The sequence below is a fragment of the Pimephales promelas genome, chromosome 17 (assembly GCF_988280905.1).
Source record: "Pimephales promelas chromosome 17, fPimPro1.hap1.1, whole genome shotgun sequence".
NCBI classification, from domain to species: domain Eukaryota; kingdom Metazoa; phylum Chordata; class Actinopteri; order Cypriniformes; family Leuciscidae; genus Pimephales; species Pimephales promelas.
The window spans coordinates 14,981,096-15,005,875 of record NC_142785.1 but is presented as its reverse complement, the minus strand read 5'-3'; the positions used below and the strand labels follow the sequence as shown (position 1 = coordinate 15,005,875).

The 24,780-nt window shown below is 37.8% G+C and overlaps 1 protein-coding gene across 1 annotated transcript in view; it reads right to left on the bottom strand.

Moving 5' to 3' along the window:
• plekhm1 (pleckstrin homology and RUN domain containing M1) overlaps positions 1 to 23,695 on the bottom strand; it is a 37,529-nt gene extending 13,834 nt beyond the window's left edge. Inside the window, exons 1-4 of the mRNA XM_039664715.2 lie at positions 23,469 to 23,695; positions 22,069 to 22,157; positions 17,623 to 17,867; positions 14,744 to 15,376 (exon numbers count right to left, since the gene is read on the bottom strand). Of these exons, the coding sequence (XP_039520649.1) occupies positions 14,744 to 15,376; positions 17,623 to 17,867; positions 22,069 to 22,122 (932 nt within the window). The 5' untranslated portion in view covers positions 22,123 to 22,157; positions 23,469 to 23,695. The remainder of the gene's footprint in view (positions 1 to 14,743; positions 15,377 to 17,622; positions 17,868 to 22,068; positions 22,158 to 23,468) is intronic.
• Between the last annotated feature and the right edge of the window lie 1,085 nt (positions 23,696 to 24,780).

Below are 24,780 nucleotides of genomic sequence, written 5' to 3'. Positions count from 1 at the left end.
GCACACAGCAAATAAAGGGTTAAAATTAACCTGACAGGCGCCCCTCCTCTCACTTACACAGAGAGACACTGAGAGACTGGCAAAATTCTAAGATTTTCTCTACATTCAAACAAAGATATCTGACTTTCTGTGGGTCCTAGCTAATGAGTGCCAATTAGAAAGTTGTCCGGCTCGAGGAGTACAATATACATACCGATTTTTGTAACTCTAGTTAAAACTAACAACCCCACTTTTGTCAAAAGGTGGTGCTACTGAGCCCTCACCACGCCCGTTTCTGAAACTTTGCACATGTCTACTGGCTAATAAATGTGATGTGTCTGTCGAGTTTCATGCGATTTGAAGCATGCTAAGGGTCTCAAAAGCATCCTAAAAGAATGGTAAAGTTTGATGCGTTGCCACGGCAACAGTTTAAAAGATATCAAGAATCCATTCACAGGTCTACATCTGCCGTATACATTATACAGATTAAGTTTGAAGCAAATCGGGTAAAAATAAAAGGGTGATTTCAAAGCATTTTGAAAGTGACACACTTCCTGCTGCCAGTTGGTGGCGCTATAACTTTGACTCACAATAGTCACATCCATGTGATCGTCCTCTTACAGCGAACACACTGCTGAAGTTTCATCAAGATCAGTTAATGTATGCTGAAGTTATAACACACTTCCTGTTTCACGTTTCTCGCCATAATTTCGTTTCCTCGCCACGGCCAAACCGTTTGAGATATCAAAAATCCCCTCGCAAACTTTCATCCTCAATGCCTTGACTTCATGCTGACCGAGTTTCGTGCCGTGTGTTTGAATTCTCTAGGAGGAGTATTGCACATTCCATTGCGAGCGTTTTACAAACAAACCTCAATAGCCGACTTCCTGTTGGGCTGGGGTAAAAAGTAAGAGTGTGAGGTATAGATGAAACGATGAGATCAACATGTGTACCGAGTTTCATATTATTACATTCAAGCGTGTTTGATTTATGGACCAAGTATTCGGACCCCGTTCCAGGGGGCGCTGTCTAGCCCCCCTGCCACACCCAGGTACCATCTTCAGCCCGGCTCTGATGGCTGTGGGATCTGACCTGTGTGCAAAGTTTCAAGAGTTTTCAAACCCGTTAAGGGCCCCAAAAGCCGCTAAGAGTCTCAAAATCATCAAAAAAAAGAATTTTAAAGTTTGATGCGTTGCCACGGCAACAGTATCAAAGATATCAAGAATCCATTCACAGGTCTTCATCTTCTATGTATTTACATTATACAGATTAAGTTTGAAGCAAATCGGGTAAAAATAAGAGGGTGATTTCAAAGCATTTTGAAAGTGACACACTTCCTGCTGCCAGTTGGTGGCGCTATAACTTTGACTCACAATAGTCACATCCATGTGATCGTCCTCTTACAGCGAACACACTGCTGAAGTTTCATCAAGATCAGTTAATGTATGCTGAAGTTATAACACACTTCCTGTTTCACGTTTCTCGCCATAATTTCGTTTCCTCGCCACGGCCAAACCGTTTGAGATATCAAAAATCCCCTCGCAAACTTTCATCCTCAATGCCTTGACTTCATGCTGACCGAGTTTCGTGCCGTGTGTTTGAATTCTCTAGGAGGAGTACTTCAAATTCCATTGCGAGTGTTTTATGAACAACCCTAAATAACCGACTTCCTGTTGGGCTGGGGTAAAAAGTAATAGTTTGAGGTATATATGAACGATGAGATCAACATGTGCACCGAGTTTCATATTATTACATGCAAGCGTGTTTGATTTATGGACCAAGTTTTCGGACCCCGTTCCAGGGGGCGCTGTCTAGCCCCCCTGCCACGCCCGGGTACCATCTTCAGCCCGGCCCTGATGGCCGCGGATTCTGACCCGTGTGCAAAGTTTCAAGAGTTTTTGAGCATGTTAAGGGCCCCAAAAGTGCCCAAATAGTCGTATAAATAATAATAATAATAAATATAGCTGCGAGCAGCGATGGCGGGCCCAAGCCGGAGGCACCGCAACCCCGGTTCCTTTAGTTACCTAAAGGCACCCGGGTGGCGGTGCCGAAGGCTTTGGCCCTTTCATGATTAAATGTTAAAACGGCTTGCCATACTCTGTCATTTCGACTAGTCACAATTATGTTACAGATATCTTAAATGATAATACAAACTATCCAAAGTGTAACGACTAGACAGAAAGACTTTGTTGATATCTACAATGTTAATTCCGGACAGGCAAACTTAGCTTTTAAATGTTAAAAGGGCTTGCCATACAGGGACGTAGGCTCAGAGAGAGGCTCACCATATTCAGACCAAAATATCTGACTTCCTCTTGGTCTGAGCTAATGACTATGTATTAGAAAGTTGTACGGCTTGAGGAGTACAATGTATATACCGATTTTTGTAACTGTAGATAAAACTCACTGATTCTTGAGAGTCGGGACAAAACATGTCCCACATAGAAAAGTCTAATTTATAGCAAAAATTAAGAAATTCATCATGTATGGCATACTTACAAAGTTAAATCGGAAGGAATTGTATATACCTATCTGATTTTCAGAATAAACTTTTTTATCTTTTTGGGGAAAAAGTATATGAATATATGGTCTGTGCTTAGATAGTCCATGTTAATGCACTTGTCCTCAGCATGAAGTTACAATATTAACCATCCCAAAAATATTGAAAAAAGCTCTACAATTGTGAAAACATATATATCAAATAAAAATAAGGGGTATAAATATAAAAAAACAATGCATGAAGTGAACATCAAACAATATTTTCCATAAAAATCTGCCTATTAAAGTTGCGTCCTCAGCTTCTGTCAACTCCGTCAGATTTTTTCATAAAGCTCTTAAAATCAGGAAATAGCATGGTCAGCTATATCCTTGAGGACCCCTTTTTATCTCCCTGTCCGTGGTGAAAGCAGCACTACCACACATGCTCTGGTATGTTTTACATTTTTTTATATTTTAGACAAACAATGTCAATATTCCTTTGGTCACAGCTGCACAATGTCAATACTGTCTTTCATTTAAGATACTTTTTTTAAAACATAGTGGATTGAATTAAAGGATTTTAGTGAGGTTATTGGGACAGTTAGCAACTGAGGAAAAACTACCTAGCTGCAGTGTGAAATACATGTTTTGGCGGGAAAATACATGCCCTTACGTCAACTCCGTCAGGTTCTATGTCTGACGGAGTTGACCTGTAAGCTGACGGAGTTGACAAATCTACCAATAACCTCTTAATGTGTGAATATAATATTATTTGTGAATATAGTGAAGGGTTAAACTGTTATTTCAGGGTTTTACTGAGACATAAATGCCCTACAAAGCAAAAAGGCAGTAACTACGCAGAGTGCAGAACTGAGAAAAATGACTTTTGCTAGGGCTTTTTGCAGTTACTGTACAAACGACTACCATTTTTCTCTAAAACGACACACATTTAAGATAAGATGTTTTGTCATAACAAAGGATGCCTTGAATGTCATGAAAATTGTAATAATTAATGGTTTACCAAAACTGCAGTTACTGCCTTTTTGCTTTGTAGGGCTATAATAGCATGCATTACGTTATTTAACCATACACATCTGGCTTGTAGAGAATGGTGAGGCAGTGGTCTGCTTATTATTGTGTAACGTGTAACTTTGCCAGCACATATATACTGTATATATATATATATATATATATATATATATATAGTGTATCTTTATATGTAGAGACAGAGATAGAGAAATTAGAAGCCAATGTAGGGCTGGGGTAGCCTGACTACGTCAGACTTCCTACTTCCGCTAATTTCATTTCGCGAAAAGAGAAGTAGCAGAGTCTGGTATTACCAGGCTAGGGCTGGGGGCGATTATGACCAAAAAAACATTTATCATGATCTGAATTATCAAAATCTGATTCTATAGTCTTATTCATGTACATTTTCCTTTATTTAAATTTGTATTGTAGGGAAGCATGGCCAGACAGAAATTGTCAGTTGAGGAGCAAAGGCGAAGAAATAGAGAGTACCAATGAAAGAGAAGAGAAAAAATAAACAGTGACCAAGAGAGCAAGCATGCAAGAGAAGGAAAGACAAAGGTGAAAGAAGAGAGCTAAAGACAAAAAAGTACAACAAATAGACGAGATGGGAGACACAGGGCAAAGAGGAATTTGAGAAAGTATTGGAGAGAGGCACAGAAAAGGTCCAGGAGCCTCATTTATTTTGCCACTCAAGTGCCCACACTGTGCCCTCCAAACAACATTTTTCTCCTCTTTTCCACCTCGCCAATGATAACTTCTACTTCACATTGAGTGAAGTTAAGTTTTTTTTTAAATTCCTCACTGTTTTTAACATGATTTCGCAATTGATGAATATTAACTTGTGGGCGTTTCACGGACTATTTATGGGCAACTATGGGCGTGACATGAAGCCGCAAAAGCTGCGCTACATTTAGAATTGATTGTGATTTATTAAGGGAAAAATGCGTAGGATGTGCCTGCACACGGTTTTATAAATCCGAATATTTCTGTGCGTACACACGTCCTATGTTTCATCCGTACGCCACTTCTGACGCAAATCCTACGCAAAGTTTTATAAATTTTATAAAAAAAATTTTTTGATATTTGAAGAGTTCAGATGCAAAAGCCTCTAAATGCTATTTGAAATTTTCTTCTAGAATGGTCATTTTTATCAAGTTTGTATATTTAAGTTCAGTTATTTCACTTAAATGACAATTAATAGGTAATCTTCATTGCCATTTAAGTGAAATTACTGAACTTAAATAAACAAGCTTGATAAAAATGATCATTTTAGAAGAAAATTTCAAATGGCACTTAGAGGCTTTTGCATCTGAACTCTTCATTTGGAAATGGTATAATTTATAATAGTTGGAAACTAAGTGTATGTGCAACATGTTTATTATAGTTTGCTTTACAGTAAGTTCAATACTCTAATAACAAGGAGTAGTTTTAGTAGTTTAAAAAGCACATCTGTTCAATAATCACAATGCACATATTTTTTTGTCAACACCGTCAGATCTTCATCAACACCGTCAGATCTTTATCAACAGCGTTGGATGTTTTTGTTAATTTTTTGGGAAAAAAATTTTCTTCCTTCAGTTTATGTTGTTTTTTTAAATAAAGGACCATCTGATCTAAATCTTTTTATGTTTTGTTTATTTAAGAAATTTGTTTTTACACTATTGAAATTAAAATCAAAGTTTAAAAATGCAAATATTTAGAAATCTGAGTTTTCAGAATTGTGTGAAATCACAACTTAAGTTTATATATTGTATTTTTTTACATATCAGTGTAACTATACACTATTACAATATACTTCAGAAGTTTAGATTCTTGTTGGATTGGAATAATTAAAATTGTATACTTTTTAGTGTGTCTGACGGAGTTGACACAAATCCAGCTCTGAAGGGAAACATGTTTATTTGTTAAAAATATGTTTTTATTTAGAACCTGTTCCTTTACATGGTTAAATAGCTAAGACCTTTCTCTGCAGAAACATACAACTCTATTTGACATACTGTGTATTTAAAAAAAAAGTTTTTTATAACGTGTTTTGTCCCAACTCTCAAGAATCAGTGAACTAACAACCCCACTTTTAAGTATATATATGGTGCCTTTAGTGTTATTCTGCACGACGTGCAAAAACTTAACCCCCGCTTTTTTAAGTATATATATATATATATATATATATATATATATATAAAGAGGGTTATTCTGCACGACGTGCAAAAACTTAACCTCCGCATTGACTGTCGAAGAGAAGTGTGCAGAAGAGCTTGCATCAGTGAGGGCTTTGCAAAATATATATACATACAAACACACACACACACACACATATAAATGAGGTTAGTGTTTTACAATATTAAGGAAAGCAAATGTATTGAAATATAGCACATTAATTTTAAATTCATTCAGCTTCAATTACCAATTTGTAGTTTACCAATTTATCTTACTTTTATTTAAAGCAAACTATACATTTAAAAGATTAGGGTTATATGCATATTTTGTCATTTAAAAAAATACAAAATTGTTATGCAAAAAGATAAGGACTTGCAGAAAAAATCTACAGTCAGCCACACACACACACACATAAACGCAGACACCAGCAACCCCCCCCCCCTCCCTCTTCCCCATACAGACACTGATAGAGACAAGATACACATCCAAACTGCAATATCTGACTTTCTTTTGGTCTGAGCTTCTTACTGTTAATTAGAAAGTTGATCGGCTTGACAAGAACAATATACGTGGCATGTTTTGTAACTGTAGGTAAAACGAGCAAAGTTAACACATTTTATGTGTCCTTTTTTAGTCATAAAATTATTTTCCTCGCCACGGCCAAACCGTTCGAGATATCAAAAATCCGTCCGGAATTGAGCATCCTCAATGTCTTGACTTCATGCACACCGAGTATGGTGGTGATTGGTAAACACATGCGTTGTAATTTGATGTATTTCTCCTAGGAGATTTATTCAAACAACACATAATTCCCAACTTCCATTTGAACTGTCTTAAAACTTAGAGCAGAGATGGGCGCAGGTCACGCAAGTCTCAAGTAAGTCTCAAGTCTTAACCGTCAAGTCTCAAGTAAGTCCCAAGTATTTTTTTGGGGGGGGGCAAGTCAAGTCAAGTCACAGGCTATGTCAAGTCAAGTCAAGTCTTGTAGTAGGTTAAGTCAAGTGCAAGTCAAGTCACCTTATTATTTTAATTTTACATGCAGAATCTGATCTTAATAAAATGAAAAGACAAGATAAGTATTTGCCAGTAAATTACAATAATTTGCATTGTAAATACTCATGTTCAGTAAAATACACCATGGAATCAAACTAAATTGTAACTTCATAAAATTATTTATTTTTCACTTCTGCCAACAGTGTGTTTGAAATGTTTTAAATTTTCAACATTGAGTCCATAAAACAAATAACAGCTTAACATCCTACAGACTCTCTGAACACCTTCCTCTCTCTCAAACACAGTTTACAAACAATATTAAACTTTGTTACATTTCTCCTCTCTCTCTCTCTCTCTCTCTCTCTCTCTCTCTCTCTCTCTCTCTCTCTCTCTCTCTCACACACACACACACACAGTGGCGGTTCTAGACCATTTCAACTGGGGGGGCCAAGCTGGGGCCAGTTGTACTGTTAGAGGGGCCAGTTACATTTAGACCTTATCATTTTCTGCACTGCACTGAATGCATAAATAAGCAAAATACCATGTTTATAATTATCCAACAATTTGCATTTGCATTATATTTTTACATTTGCATTACATATATCAGTCTGTATTTGAATTTCCATTTTATTTTTTTACATTGAATATACAGTATGTATATATATATATATATATATATATATATATATATATATATATATATAATTTTTACAAATTAATCTACGATTTTTGTGGGTTTTTTTTTTTTTTTTTGCAAAAAGATCAGCAAATTATCCTCTAAACTGGCCTTTTTAGGGGGCTTTCCTCTCAGGGTGAATGAGCTTTTTTATAATTGTTTTTTTCCTGACATCTTTGAAAGACAGAAGCAATAATTAATGCATCCTTGGCCAGGATATAATTATAAAATATGACATGATTTTAAAAGTGACCTATAATATCGACTATGCAATACACTTTAATTTATCTAGTGCTAATAAAATTATTAAGCCTATTTGGAGAGAGAGATGTTTATAATGTGACAATATGTCAGTCATCGTGATTCGTGTAATAAGATGACTAGGCCTAGACTACTTGTTCTGAGCAGGTGTTGTCAGTGAACAGGCTGTAAAACTGTTGTCTAAGTTACAGACTGATACTAATTAAATGGGAAACGAATCGATTACCTAACGTAACCTCGGTTCTCTCTAGATGAGGGAACGAGCATTGCGTAAGCTAGCTTACGCTACGGGAAAGATTCATCTTACATCAGTCAAGTTGTCATAGTTTTTGTCAAACAAGTTGTGAATTTGTTGTAACATTAAAACAGGAGATCATGACTTACTCCGTGCTCCAAGTGATGTTCGGAGCTCCAGTGATTAGTTTCATCTGTGGGACGGGTGAAGAAACTTTCGGAAGATGTTGTAACAGAATCATATGAACAATTCCAGGATATGCTTTTTTTCATTGGTTGTTGCGTTAAATTTTACCCAGATACAATAGTGCCCTTTTCTGATTGGCTATTAAGTAGCACTTCTCTTTTTTTGATTGGCTGATGCGTAGCAGGGTCGACTGCTGAACTCCAGGCGAGACGCGCTTGATTCTCACGTGAGAGCGGCGCGGCCAGAGAAATTGCGTATATTAAATATATTATTAAGTTTTTCCGCATGAGAAATACAATGTGTGACGGGAGTGTGAGACAAAAGACTGAAACGAGTGACTGTCATGCTCAATGCGTGACACACTATAAAAAAAATATTTCACACTGACTCCACATTTAGGGGGGCCACAAGGGGGTCCAAGCTTGTTGTCGCAGGGGCACTGGCCCCCCCAGGCCCCCGCCTAGAACCGCCACTGCTCACACACACACACTTTCTCTCTCTCTCAAGAAGCAAAAACATGACTGCTAAAGGTTGTATCAGCGATGGCGGGGTAACATCACTTAACATCACGAGTGATATTCCCTTAGGCCACGCCCCCTTGTCTCCCCAAAGTATTATAAGCAATCATGCGCATCCCGTGTGCAGAACGATGCACTTGAAGCAACACCAAGTCACAGCACGCAACGCTTCACATTGAAAAGAACATAGCGAAGGGATGGTATCTATAATCTATGCTTAGTAGGGCTGCACGATTTGGGAAAATGTCATATTGCCATTATTGAGCCAATATTGCAATTGCGATTTGCGACTCCGATATAATAAAATGGTTTCATGAGTCCAACTTGCTTGGTTCTAAAGTAAAATGCACACACAGATTAATGTTTATTTCTCAACTCAAACTAAAAACAACAACAACAATAAATGATTGATAACACCTATAATGATCAATAAACCATCAACCAAACCAACATTACAGTGATTCCATCAATTGAAAGCCATCAACTTTTTAAAAAATTATTAGGCTTAAAAAAAATATATAACAGCTTTTAAATTAAGTGAACTTCAAACAATCCCCACATAAACCCATAATAAAAAACATATTTACCTGTGCCCTTCCTGTCTTAACAGGTACAGAAATTGAATAAAGTTATCAAACAGTCTGCGCTGCCTGAATCATAAATTATATATATAATAATCCTTATTAAAGCTACAAAAGTTCTTTACTCAAGATCAGTGAGTAATTTTCTAATTTCCCTTTGTTCTTTTAACTTTACTGAAAGAACGCTTTATTCGCTGCTGGCCCTTTAAGAGCACCCGTTGCCGAGACGCGGATCTCACACGCGCCTCATAGCACAACTCACAACTCTCACATTTTGGCATAATTGTGTGTGCTATTGTTCGTTCAAGCTCGAAAGAGAACTGTTTATTCTGGGCTGGCACACGGTCAGTGCATGCGCATTGTGCGAGTCTCATCTATTCTAATCTAGGGCACTCACAGGCAGCTTTTCACTTCTTGTCGTGCAAAATGCGAAAAGGCATTTGAACCAATAAGAGGGGGATCTTGTAACACTAGTCAAAGGATGACAAAAAAGAAGAGATGCTGCGCTAATAGCCCTACTTTGTTTATTTCATTTAAAATCGCGGCATTTTGCGTTATATAATTGCATAGGTTTGAGATCGCTATTACGACTGCGATATAATTAATCGTGCAGCACTAATGCTTAGTGTATTCTAAAGGGCAATAAACTCCACTCCAGCAAGATAGTCATTTTATGCAAATCATAGACCTTTATGCCTTATCTACAAAGAAAGTATAATATTGGGAACATTGATCTTGAAGAGAGTGTCGTCGTGTTACTGTCGCAACCGAACGCGACGCGCTAATGCTGATGCATGGAGAATGACTGAGGCGAGATGACTTTCCGTTAACTTTAACTTAGAGACTAAAATATTAATTTTACCACACATTAAGCTATTGAATGACTTTAGAAGTCTTGGAATATAGTGTGAAAACTTGATTGTGCTTTACAGTTTTTTATGCCTTTAGTGGGGCTTAACAAAATAACACAATATGCAGAATGTCGGACGTCACTTATAGGCTAAACTGTTTTTATAGATAAAACTATTTACATTCGGCAGTCATGAAAACAAATCTCAGATAACGGTTGACTAGGTAACAATGTGTAATTTTGCGCCGGAGTTCTCCTTTAACTTACATTAGCTAGCTAACTACGAACGAGCTAACCAGATAACATTAACAAATTGACAAGCACTTACTGGGCAGAATATGGCTCTTCAAATGACGGACGAAATTGGAGGTTGTCATCTGACTGTCGATCTTAACGTTGCATGTCTTGCAAAGCGCTGTTCTTTTGCCATCTTGTTGTAAGAAATTCTTGAATCCAAAAGCGACGACGACCCTCGTTATCCCTCCGGCTGACATGTTGATGTGATCTGATGTAAGTGGGCGTGGTGTGCGCGTAAGGTATGAGAAGGCATGACTGATGATCTCTGATCCAGTCATGACAGCGCTATTCTCAGCCTGCGCTCCAGCTGGATCAACTTTATTTTTTTTTACATAATTTATATATTTTATATTCAAACTGAAAACATGATGTGATTAACACTCAAGTCATATTATTACATGCAAGTGTGTTTGATTTATGGACCAAATTTTCAGATCAAGTTTATGGACCAAGTTAATTTAATTAATAAACTAATTATATAAAACTATTAATGCACTACAATTAAACTGGTTATATGCCTTTACTTATAAAAAAATAAAAAACTTATTTAAAAAAATACCAGGCTTAAGGCATTTATTTTTTATGCAGGCCATACACACAGGAGTGAAATGGTTAATACCCCTCCCCCTACAAACACACACACATACACAGACAGGCAAAGACAGCAGGCTCAGATTGAGCAAGACCAAGTTATAATATTTGTATAATTTAATTTAGAAACAAATGATGTATAATTACATTTTTAGAAGATATGAGGCTTTTAGTGTTTACTTTTTTGACATTACTTTAATCTTTTGCCATAGTTGCACATGTCTATTGGCTAATAAATGTGATGTATCTGTTGAGTTTCAAGCAATTTCAAGCAAGCTAAGAGTCCCAAAAGCATCAAAAAATAATGTTAAAGTTTGTTTCGTTGCCACGGCATTTTGAAAGTGACACACTTCCTGCTGCCAGTTGGTGGCGCTATAACTTTGACTCACAATAGTCACATCCATGTGATCGGTCTCTTACAGCGAAAACACTGCTGAAGTTTCATCAAGATCAGTTAATGTATGCTGAAGTTATAACACACATCCTGTTCCATGTTTCTCGCCATAATTTCGTTTCCTCGCCACGGCCAAACCGTTCGAGATATCAAAAATCCCGTGGCACTTTTTCATCCTTAATGTCTTGACTTCACGCTGATCGAGTTTCGTCGAATTTGGTTCAGTGCTCTAGGAGCAATAATTTAAATTACATTGCATGTGTTTTAAACACAACCCTAAATAGCCAACTTCCTGTTGGGCTGGGGTAAAAAGTAAGAGTGTGAAGTATATATGAAACGATGAGATCTATATGTGTACCAAGTTTCATATTATTACATGCAAGTGTGTTTAATTTATGGACCAAATTTTCAGACCAAGTTTATTGACCAAGTTAATCTGATTAATAAACTAATTATATAAAACTATTGTCAATTCACTACAATTAAACTAGTTATATGCCTTTACTTATAAAAAATAAAAATAAAAACTTATTTAAAAAATACCAGGCTTGAGAAATGTATTTTCTTTATGCAGGTCATACACACAGCAGTGAAATGGTTAAGCCCCCTCCCCCTGCACACACACACACACACACAGACAGCCAGCCAGCCAGCCAGCCAAAGGCTCAGAGTGGCCATATTCAAACAAAAATATCTGAGTTTCTGTGGGTCCTAGCTAATAAGTGTCAATTAAAAAGTTGTCCGGCTCGAGGAGTACAATATACATACCAATTTTTGTAACTCTAGTTAAAACTAACCACCCCACTTTTGTCAAAAGGTGGCGCTACTGAGCCCTCACCACGCCCGTTTCTGCAACTTTGCACATGTCTACTGGCTAATAAATGTGATGTGTCTGTCGAGTTTCATGCAATTTGAAGCATGCTAAGGGTCTCAAAAGCATCCTAAAAGCATCCTAAAAGAAGGGTAAAGTTTGATGCGTCGCCACGGCAACAGTTTCAAAGATATCAAGAATCCATTCACAGGTCTACATCTGCCGTATGTTTACATTATACATATGAAGTTTGAAGCAAATCGGGTAAAAATAAAAGGGTGATATCTAAGCATTTTGAAAGTGACACACTTCCTGCTGCCAGTTGGTGGCGCTATAACTTTGACTCACAATAGTCACATCCATGTGATCGTCCTCTTACAGCGAACACACTGCTGAAGTTTCATCAAGATCAGTTAATGTATGCTGAAGTTATAACACACTTCCTGTTTCACGTTTCTCGCCATGATTTCGTTTCCTCGCCACGGACAAACCGTTCGAGATATAAAAAATCCCCTCGCAAACTTTCATCCTCAATGTCTTGACTTCACGCTGACCGAGTTTCGTCGAATGTGGATCAAAGCTCTAGGAGGAGTATTTGACATTCCATTGCGAGCGTTTTACAAACAAACCTCAATAGCCAAATTCCTGTTGGGCTGGGGTAAAAAGTAAGAGCGCGAGGTATAGATGAAACGATGAGATCAATGTGTGTACCGAGTTTCATATTATTACATACAAGCGTGTTTGAGTTATGGACCAAGTGTTCGGACCCCGTTCCAGGGGGCGCTGACGAGCTGCCCTGCCACGCCCGGGTACCATCTTCAGCCCGGCTCTGATGGCCGCGGGTTCTGACCCGTGTGCAAAGTTTCAAGAGTTTTCGAGCACGTTAAGGGCCCCAAAAGTGCCCAAAAGGTAGTAAAATAATAATTATTATAATAATAATAATAGTAAAGAAAAATAATCCCAAGGAAAACAATAGGGCCTTCGCCCTTTCAGGGCTTGGGCCCTAATAATCGTTAGGAAAACAATAGGGCCTTCGCCCTTTCAGGGCTTGGGCCCTAATAAAAAATCGCAACTTCCATTTCATGCCGACGTTAAAACAAGTTGATTTATCAATTGACACTTTATTGCGCTTGGTTGGGACATGTCGCAAGACTTAAAGGACAAGTTCGGTATTTTACAATTAAAGCCCTGTTTTAAGATCGTTTCTGATTAAATAGAATGGTTAAGATTTTTTTTAGACAGATGATGCTGTCCCGAGAATTTTCGGATTCTGTGGTAGCACCCCCACACCTCTACAATGGTAGCATAGGTGCACAGGAACAATCCTTTATAAAACGCATAAAAACTTTAGTTTACAAAGACGTGAAACTCACAAGTGGTCTGGGGTGTTCATCGATATGCTCACACAAAAATCACTGCAAAAGATGCTTTCCAACAGGTGTTTTACCATTCGTTAAAACTAAAGACTTATTTTTACGAACGACTCACAACCGTACATTCTTCCGTTAGAGCTTGAATAATAGACACTCCAGCCCAGTTGGTGGCGATAATGCACCTTTGCCAATTGCAAACAAACCACTTGTATACATAGACAGTAAAAGAAATGGACAGAGCGATCTCATTGGAACTACATTGAGACGATTGAAGCCCGTTTTTGGCGATTTTTTAGCACTTCCGTCCCTGATGCGCAGACTCAAACAGAGCTTGACGACGTAGATGTGACATGAGTGACCCTTCTGTCTTCTAGTGCTGTGGCATGAGAAATCTGAATCATTCCCTTCTGAAACATGCAGAGGCGGAGAGTGTGAATAAGAGCTGTCCATGAGCTAGGAGAAGGAGACAATTTTGCTAGGTGTTCTCGTTAATTATTTTGTCATTTTGTCTCCACGTTTCCCCGATTGCGCGCGAGCTTCTTCTCATGTCCATACGGTAATCTCTCTTCTGTGCGACAGAGAGTCAGAGTCAGAGAGTATGACGCAATCGTTAGCCTACTTTCACTAAAACTGCTTCTACAGGGCCATAACATAAGCTACAAGGTAATGGAGTTATTTTTACATTGTCGTGTTTCTTTAGAAATAAATAAAGGACAAATGAGGTTTTCAAACGCCTCAGATGTAAAGTTATTCGCTGTCAAAGTGACGCCAAAATGAATGGGAGTCAATGGGAATGCTAACGTAAGTGAAGTTCTGCTACAAGATGGCAGCTCCCGCGAGGCTTCAACTTCCGGTCGATGGATTACCCCCTTGCTTGTATAGTGTATCCTACGATACCGCGACTGCGTAAGACTACAGAAAGAATACAAACAATCTCATTTCCGTTTCCAGCGACGGAGTAATACCGTACATCACAAAACATACAATACAGTCAATGGAGTTGGACAAAAACAACGATAAAACCTGTTGGAAAGCATCTTTTGCAGTGATTTTTGTGTGAGCATATCAGTGAACACCCCAGACCACTCAGTGAGTTTCACATCTTTGTAAACTACAGTTTCTATGCGTTTTATAAAGGATTGTTCCTGTGCACCTATGCAACCATTGTGAAGGTGGGGGGGTGCCAACACAGAAACTAAAAATTCTCGGGACAGCATCATCTGTCTAAAAAACAATCTTAACCATTCCTTTTCATCAGAAACGATCTTAAAACAGGGCTTTAATTGTAAAATACCGAATTTGTCCTTTAACAAAATAGACTAACTTTTACTCACTCTGTGACGGTGTTCTGTTGTGCTTTGAGGCTGATTTCCATGTCACAACTCCAGCGTTCCTTTTCAGGACTCCTGGGCTCCTGACCCTGAAGCAGACTATCAGAGCTCAGGCTGGAGGACAGCTGTGGCGATCCTGACGTATTCAGACTGAGGTTTGATGAGGTAAGCGGAGTGCTCGTTTCACAACCCTCGTTTTGCTCTTTCCTCGACTCCCTCTGAATCGCTTCCTGAGCCCAATCTGAGCTTCCGGACCCTCCAGATGACTGTGAGACTGTATCCCAAGACTCCTTGCGCTTGGGGCTCAGAAGGTGCTCGTCGGCAGGCGTGAGGGGGCAAAGGCCTGCGAGGACCAGTGGTGTGTTGGTCCACTCATTCAGCACAGCTGATTTATAGGAGAGCTGGAAGGTCATCGAGGCCAAACCCTGCAGCAGGGTGAGAAGAACCTCGCGATCCTCCGGGTCCAGCAGAAGAGCCCCGGGCTGGTAGTAGGACCCCAATTTGGACCCCTCGCGAAGCAGTGAGGTCAGGTAACACTCCAGAAGCCCGTCATTTAGAGCCAGGCGAACCCATGCTCTGCAGCGACCAACGTCTGAGTTTATGAAGCTTAGACGTTCCAGTTCTTGAACTACATCCCTATAGAATCAAAAGAGTTGCATGTGATCACTCAAAGGGTTAGTTCATCCAAAATTTAAAACTCAAAAATGCTTGCTTGAGGTTTGAGAACGAATGTTTGTTCTTGCGCATTAAAGCAAGAATGTTTGATCTTCCGTTTACCATGTTTAACGTGCATTAATTAATCAATGTTTATAAATGGATGAAAGTAAATTAAATCTGTTATCATTTAAAGTGATTGTGTCTTTTCAGAAGATTTGGATTAAACTGCTAGTTTCATGTATTTGTGAACTTTTTAAAGTATTAAAGGCTTGAAATGGATAAACAGAACTCTCTGAGGATTTATCCCACTCTTCTACTTGTGTTCAAAGTTTAGAATGACATAAATGTGAGTACTTGATGAAATTTTCATTTACTGTAATGCAATCATTTTTTTCACATCATTGCGTCAATACTTATTTATTTGTGTGCATACATATAATTTTCTAAATAAATGCAAACATTGACAAATACTGTCATTTCTCTATTCTGTCACTTGTACAAGGCAAAGTGAAATGAACCACAAAAGAATTTACATCTTTATGCATGTAAAATTACTAATTGTGATGTGCATCATATTGTGACGTAATGTGATTTCCATACTATACATTTTGTCAGTACACTTTATCAACTTCCTCCTCCTTCACTCAAGACTGAAAACTTTCCTATTGAGTTAACTATGAAAGAAACCCTCAAGCATGAGTCAAAGTGCCTCAAAGTGAGTCAGGGTCACTTGACTGTTGCCCATAGGCTATGGAGCCAATTACTAAACCACATGACTCAACTAATCCTACAGGCTTGTCACAATCCTCACAGAGTCTCCCTGACATGCCTATTTCTGTTTCCAAACGGGTGACAGGTTGCTCACTTGGAAAGACTTGGTTAAAATTATTTTGAAGCATGAACCAACATCAATCGCCTTGGTTAGAAAAAAAAAAACAAAAAAAAAAAAACAAATGTGTCTAGAAATGATTTTGAAAAGAGTAGGGTATAATTTAATCCAATAAGTTCTCATTAATAACGTTTAGTTTCCTCTAGTATCAAATGCATCTTAAATTCAAAAGAGACATGCTATCCCTTAAGGCCATGGGAGCCAATGAGCCTTCAGATAATAAATAAGTTTTATGTGGCCTTCGCTAACTGATTTGCTGAAAGGAGGAAATTGGTTGGTGGATGCACTACCATTTAAAAGTTAGGGGTCATAAGATCTCTTCAGCAGGTCCAGGTATGACATTTTGAATTAAACATTACAAGGTCAAATACATTTTTTTAAAGGGGTGGTTGATTATGATTTCACTTTTTTTTAACTTTAGTTAGTGTGTAATGTTACTGTTTGAGCATAAATAACATCAGCAAATTTACAACGCTCAAAGTTCAAAGCAAAGGGAGATATTTGCTTGTACAGAAATTGCATTTTAAGGACCACAACAAACCGCTGATAGGAACTACAATGAGCTTCTTCACAGGTTAGTAAAATCACTAAAATGTACATAAACCCCTGCCCCCGGGAACACAATTTATGGAATATCAAGACAGAATATGCTAATCCATGACTTGACTAATCCAAGATAGTTAACTTTACATCAGCTCCAAAAAACACAGATGCTAACACACAATCTCTTGAAGCTCCGCCCTCTATCTGTGCAGGAGCAGCAGCTTACTTGCATTTAAAGGTACAAACACAAAAACAGCACGTTTTTGCTCACCCAACATGCTATAAAAAATATCTGTGGGGTATTTTGAGCTAAAACTTAACATACACACACTGGGGAGACCAGAGACTTATTTACATCTTGTGAAAAGGGAATTATAGGAACCCTTCAAAAAATGAATAAATTGTTCACAATAAGATCTAAAACATGCATTTTGAAAATAGATAGGAATGCATCTTGAAAATAATTGAAAATTTTATTTCAAATTTGGGGCTCAGTGGTTCATGTAGATTGTCTACAAACCGAAAGGTTGGTGGTTCAATCCCCGGTTCCACCTGACCAAGTGTCGAGGTGTCCATGAGCAAGACACCTAACCCCAGCTTCTCCCGACGAGCTGGATGGCGCCTTGTATGGCTGACATTGCCGTCGGTGTATGAATGAGTGTATGAATGGGTGAATGTGAGGCAAAATATGTAAAGCGCTTTGGTGGCCATTGGGTCTATGAAAGCGCTATATAAATGCAGTCCATTTACCATTTTACCAAATTCAATTTTGCTTTGCTAACCTATGACCCACCTGTGTGTGACGGTCTTCAACAGGCTCCAGAAGACAGGTTGAGGAAGTGTTCCTCGTGATCCTCCTTTGCGCAAGTTACCTCCATCAAATCTGATGAACTTGCTCTTGAGTCCATGGATGAAAACCGCCTCTAAAGCACAACATAGCAGGTTTGCTTCCAGGTCCTCGCTGGTGACCGCCGTGTCCGTGGTGATGTAACGCTTCTGCAGGGCTTTTAGCATCCGTGCGATCTTTTCCTTGATCCACTGAGAACAAGAGAAAGGTTAATATCGCTGTTTAATATTCCGAAAATTTGACTACACTGACATGAACTGAACTTCAATTGAGCTGAACAAAGACACTGTTGTCTTCTGCAGAGCAGCTTATAGCTGAATTGAACTTGTTTCAGAATTGATGAACTTAACATAGTTATTGAACTGAGATCAATCAACACTGAATTGAACTGACACTATTGTCACTTTTTAGTAGCATAACTAATTCTGTTATTTTTCTGTTCATTATTTTGAAGCTGTTTTTAAACAATCTGTATTGTATAAGTAAGGGATAATTCACGGCTAGATGTGTTTTAAACGATTTTTATGAGAAAATGTAATTCTTTGTCATATAGAGACAAATGACAACATGGCGAAAAGTGGAGTGCATTCATTTGAAAGTGTAAAAGTGACGAAAAGGAAATAAGGTAACCCATATTCTGAATTTGTTCTCTGCATTTAACCCACCCATAACACAAGTTAGTGCACACACATACAGAACAGTGAGTAGTGAACACACACACTGCAAACCATGGACACACACACACACACACACACACCCGCAGCCATTTTGCTGTTGCGCCCCGGGAGCGATTGGGGGTTAGGCGCCTTGCTCAATTGCCTCGGTCATTTCCGGCCGGTATTTAGAATCGAACCCTCAACCTTTGTGTTACCAGTCTGACTCTAGAGCCCCTTTCACACAGAGATTCCAGAAAAAACACGGATAATGTGACCCGGCATTTGTCCTGGGATTGTTTGATTTCGGTTCATTCACACTGCCAGTGATTTGCCGGGATCTGTGAGTGCGTTCACACACAACCCGTAAAGATCCCGGAAAGAGACATAACATCAGGATGAGACGTGTAACGTACGCGTCGAAAACATGTACACGCACATACCGTTCCACAAAGCTGGTGAACGATCTCAGCTTCAGCACGAATAGTGAGGAACTCCTGGTCTCTGCTTCGTTCCAGTTTGCAGACATTTGTTTGTAGTTTCTTTGTTGATGAAAAACACAAACTTTCTTCTAAGAGCAACAGAATCGCGCGATGGCACGAGCGTCATCACTATGACACACCCCTTACGGCATTGGTCCTGGCTTTTGTTCACACAGCGCTCGTTCTGGGACCGATTCCGGTGTTGTGCCTAATTTCGACCCCCTGCCAAATTATTACTCCCCTCGTTGAAGACAGTACCTACCCCCTCCCCCACTACTAATCCTAAACATACCGATGCTAAGGGGGTAATAATTAATAATTTCGATGGGGGGCGAAATTAGGCACAACACCGACAATGTTACTACGTCCCCAACCCAGCATCTTTGCCGGTATCAATCCCGGGTCGTGTCTGCGTTCACACGGAAGGCGTTCTGGCAATTTCCCGGCATCAACGCTCTGTGTAAAAGGGGCTTGGCTAAGTGGCCATGACCTCCCCAAATGGTTCAATGGTTTAATGCCCAGCTAGCTGTGGTTTATTAGCTAATATTTGACCGAAAGGGTAAAAATGGTTATTTTCGCCAGTTACGGCTCGTTAGATCAAGCATATTGTCCTATTTAAATCAGATACAGAGATAAAGTGGTGCCATAAAATTACATTTATTTGAACTAATAGCATTTATTTGAATTATCGAGCGAGAGAAAGAGATGCCTGTGACTATTACCTGCGTCTATGCAGCGTCTCTCTCTATTAACAACGAAGCTGTGAGTTTAAATACTTCAAAACCGGCAATGTTACCCCCTCGTTGCTGAGAAATATAATGAAGCGATTCCGAAGCTATTTTATTCATATCAGTGCTGATACGTTTCGGTGCTCCTGAATGTTTCTGTGTGTGAGCAGCATGATCTCTGAGTGACGTATGAGTGTTTGTGCTTTAATTAAAACAGCGCACTAATATAGAACAATGACTTGGAACGACCTGTGCAGCCAATCAGAATCGAGTATTCAGAAAGACCTTGGTATACAGCAATATATAAATAAAGAGGACTTGACTCTGTAATACGTCTGTTTAGACATCTTTTCTTGGGCAAGATGTCAAAACAAAGAAACCACGGAAGGAAAACACCAGGAAACGCATGAAATCAATAGTCAAAAACGTTCCTTTTTGACTCAAAATCAATAAAGTTTAAGGGTGTGTAATTTGCATTGATTGTAATGCGTGGTTGGTTTGAGGTCAGGTCACTGGAATGATCGTGTGACATTTAGGTCAGCAGACCGAATCAAGAAAATCTCTTGCAACAACAAAACAACTTCACACAATGCTTTGCAAGCATTAGGCTGCCTCTTGAGGATCTAAGAGAAGAAGGCAGAACAGAGGAGTCATCATGTTTTGCCATGTGAATGTGAGCAATACCTACAGACAGACTGTCACCTGATGTCAGCTGACTGATTACGAATGAGCCAAAGCGCTGTCAATCAAAGCTGTAGAAATTTAACATGGTGACTGCAAACCTCAGAAGCCAAGATGACTAGAAAACACTGAGTTTGTGTCAATCATGATAAGCAAGCACCTAGTGTGTGATGAAAGAGGAAACTGCCACAGATTAGATTTAGATAAGAATTTTTTACAACACATCTGATCTACCTCTTTAAGAAGATATGTTAGGTCTGAATTAATCACTTTCTGTCAATATTAATCATGTATGTGGTGGTGGCGGCGCAGCGGATAAGACACATGTCTTTGGTGTGAGAGACCCGGGTTCGAATCCACTGTGAGACACCAATGTGTCCCTGAGCAACACACTTAACCCCTAGTTTCTCCAGAAGCGTGCGACCTCTGACATATATAGCAATTGTAAGTCACTTTGGATAAAAGCGTCAGCTAAATGAATAAATGTAAATGTAAAATGTATGTCAATATTAAGATACAAAGACAATTATCATATTCTGTAGTGTTCATTTTAAAAGCTTGCAAAATGTTTTAGATCCTGTATGAGACCTTTTCAAGTGTCATTTTTGGGGATTTTCAGATTAAATAAATTTTATGAAAATCCTCCTGTTCAGAAGAGGAGGAAGACTTTTTTATATTGCCTTTTTGTTGTTGTCCATTGGTCTTAAATTACCACTGAATTCATATAGGGTAATGTGGGATGATCATACACACACAGAGAAAAAAAAACTTTATTAAACTCAAGTATTATTTTAGTAAGTAGAAAGGTCTAAAATGTATATGTATTTAAAATATATTTGAAACAATATAACAACAAAATGTCAAGAGTTTGAAAGGGTAAAGAAGATATGCTTAAAAAGAAAATTAGTGAGTTTGGGAGATTAAACTGATCTATTAGATAAAATATTTTTTTTATTTGTAAGCCTAAATGTACAATGTTTGGGTAATTGTGTGCTTCACCTTTTTTATTAGATTCTTGTGCTTTATTTTATTCATATATATGTATTTTATTAGTTTTGAAAGATAAAATTTGTGTGCAAGTATGTATATTTTATATGACGATAAGTTTGTATATTTTATGGTTAAGTACAGCATATATATTTTTGTAAATGTTTTGTTCATTATCGTAAGAACGAATAGTACGAATCTTACGAATAGTAAGAACTAAAGAGCTAACGAAACACAGCTGCCTGAGTGAATGTATCAGATAGCACAAAATATTCAAATCTGATTGAATCTGTGCATTAAGTTGTGCAAATGGAGCGATTGAATCTGATGAGCTTTTGTACACATTTTGCTTTAGTTATTCCTGTGTGTGAAATCTTTTGAAAATAAAAGTGCAACAGAACTGCAGCTAATAACAAAAGTCTTGAGCAAATAAAGAGGAAATGGCCAGTAAGAAAACAGTATCTCTTGAGCAGACACTTCTCTCATAGACAATACTTGTCTAGTAACATTCTATGTGTGCGGTCTGACATCCACAAGACAACACGCAAACAGTGGCTTCCTATAAACTCCTTTTAACAAACTGTATTAAAACAGAACGGGAAGCATTGTTATGGTAGTGCCGCAGTGTTCACCTTACATGCAAATCAACCTATGCATGGTGATGGCTCACTGATAGTTTTCTCAGCATATAAGCTTTCTAACATTCTAAACAACACGCATCATCTTTGATTTAACACAGGTTTACAAGAAAAAAAAATCTATTTTCCTCCAAGAACCTGCTCAACAAAAAGTCAAAACAATCAATGACCTTCTAATGTCCAGAACCCAACTAATCTTCAAAAAGAGGAGAAAGTTGCAAACCTGTTTGACATCTTTTGCCTCTGGGCCGCTCTCAGGTGTTTGGGTGGCCAGCATGGCTTCTCTGGCTTCGGTTAGTCGTGCTTCACACACTGCAAAATAGACAAATGGCTATAGAGGAGATCGGGAGTGTTGTAACATTTTGTAACACTGCAGCACAGTCATTTTGTCACACTGTAATGCAGTCTCAAATTCCCCATTATGTGTTAGCCTCAAAATTAAGTAGTTTCAAAATTTACAACATATCAGTGTAAAGCTGAATATCTGAATCAGAGTAAATGAATTGAAAAAACAGAGATGTTGTTACAACCTACCACACGGGATGTAACACAAATAGTGGACACTGTTTCTAGGTAATATTTTCATTCAAAACACAAATAACACCAGAAGCAAATATAGAAACAGAGAGAGTGAGTATGAGTTGGTCACTCTTTCATTTTGTGCCATCTTTTGCATTACAAACCCTCTGTGTTTCCCAGCCATGATGTTTTTTAAACATACATCAAATACTTTTGTGCCTGTTTTTTAAAAAAAAATCAAATTATACATGAGAATCTGCTTAAATTTAAATGACACCAATTCTGTTCTCTCATATAGTGGTTTCATCTGTAGATCTTTTCTAGGTTGTTAGACTGATGGTGTAACTCATGTTACACTTCCCTACATGTTCATATAATAAAGGAGATTACAGGGTAGCTAATAAAACCACAATGAGGAGAAGAAAATCGTAATTACTGGCAGTCTTTGTTTAGGCAGCGAATAGTGGAACTGATACACACAAGCCTACAAGTTTCCTCTTCAGATAGGCTAGATTCTGCCACACGTCAATGAAGTAGGCTACATGCATATGTTAACATGTTCATTTTACATCAAAGTAGTCCAATAAAAACTGGTATTCAGCAGTACACTTCAACCATATTCAAAAATAAGTGGGTAAAAAAGCACTATTACGTTATTTAACGTTATTTTACGTAAATTTTAATTATAATACATTTAAGTGTCCAATCACATTACATTCCCTTTGCACGTAAGCATATTACTACTAACTAGAGTAACTCAGTATTTAACTACAGTATTTCAGTAATAAGTACTCTCTTTTTTTTATTATTAAAGTGCACTTCTTTATGTAATTTGCACTAGAGACTCAAGTCAACACAACATTCTGACAGTCCACTCCCTGAAAACACTGCAACACATTGGGAAGCGTTGTTTATATGGTCAAAACAGTAGCATTTCATCTAAGTAAGTTATTTCAGAAGCATCCAAACGACCTTAAATGACACACGAACATTTACAAAATTTCTTATTGCACACGAATCTGCCGCTACACAACAGACAGGAATACTATCATTATTATTATTGCTAATAATACATTATACAGCACAATAAGCTCGTCCACTCACCATGTTTGTTCTGCGTTTTTCTGTCGCGATGCCGATTCAACAATGCACGGTCATGGGTGATGTGTCTTACCGAATCGACATGCACACGAGTCGTGTGATATCTGTCACTCGCGTTTGCTGAACAAGGAAAACAGAAGAGCACACACAAACGATGTGACCAGATCAGCTGAGCTGACGCGAAAGGCAGGATGGGAAATGAACGCAAGGTTCATGGTGTTCCTGTTGACGACTGGAACTCTTGCGCAATTCGCGCGCAGCATTGAGTGCGTTGAAGACACCAACGAGATCTAAACAGACTGCTTTATTTATGTCTGATGGAAATGAATAAAATGTTACAACCAACAATCAGCATAGTTGAATAAAACAGAAAAGTAATTTAAATGTACAGAAATTGATTTTAAAGAAATATAAATAGCCTAATATTGTGTAAAAATGACAATAAAATGATTCATTAATGACAAATAAAGCATTAGAAAAATATGTTTGTTCTACAACCCCTTTGTGACGTCACGTGTAGGACATTTCACACATGAGTTTCAAAACAACTAAATTAAAATAGCAAGTAACAAAAAAATATGTATATATGCATTAACTGACGTATGAAAATAAAGCTTTAAAAGCTGACTATTGTATATGCCTGTCTTCATTTATTTAAGAGTTTATTCTGGTCTAGGGTTGCCACCTTCAGTGAGGCAAAATAAGGGACACCCATACACGAGATAAATAAATAATTAAATGAAATAAAAAAAATGTGTCAAGGGTATGGAACTGGTTATTTCAACATGACGACTTGACAGCTCAACAATAAACCACGAGAAAACATGACATCAAGTATGTGAGCTTGCAACAGAAAACATTTTATATTATTATTTTACATTTTATTATTTTACTTATTTACTATATATATAGGCTATATATATATATATATATATATATATATATATATATATATATGAACCAGTAATCATGTTTTTGATAATTCTGCATGGATGGGATATTTTTATTGTTTTATTTACTCACATTGATTTTGAATTTCATTTTGAAATTGATATGTAATTGTTTGTCTATTTTTTATTTAAATAATGTAGCACTTTTAAAACTTTCTTTTAATTGCCATAAAGTGTGTATTACAGATATGACCATAATTTAGTATGCATATATGATTAATATTTAATAATACCAATTATAATGTATTTATTAATCTGTTTAATAACATTAACAAATATAATAGTTGTCTAGCAAGCTCTGACAAATGTATGGAATACTATATTAATATTATATATTTATTTTTCAAAGAAAAAAACAACAACAA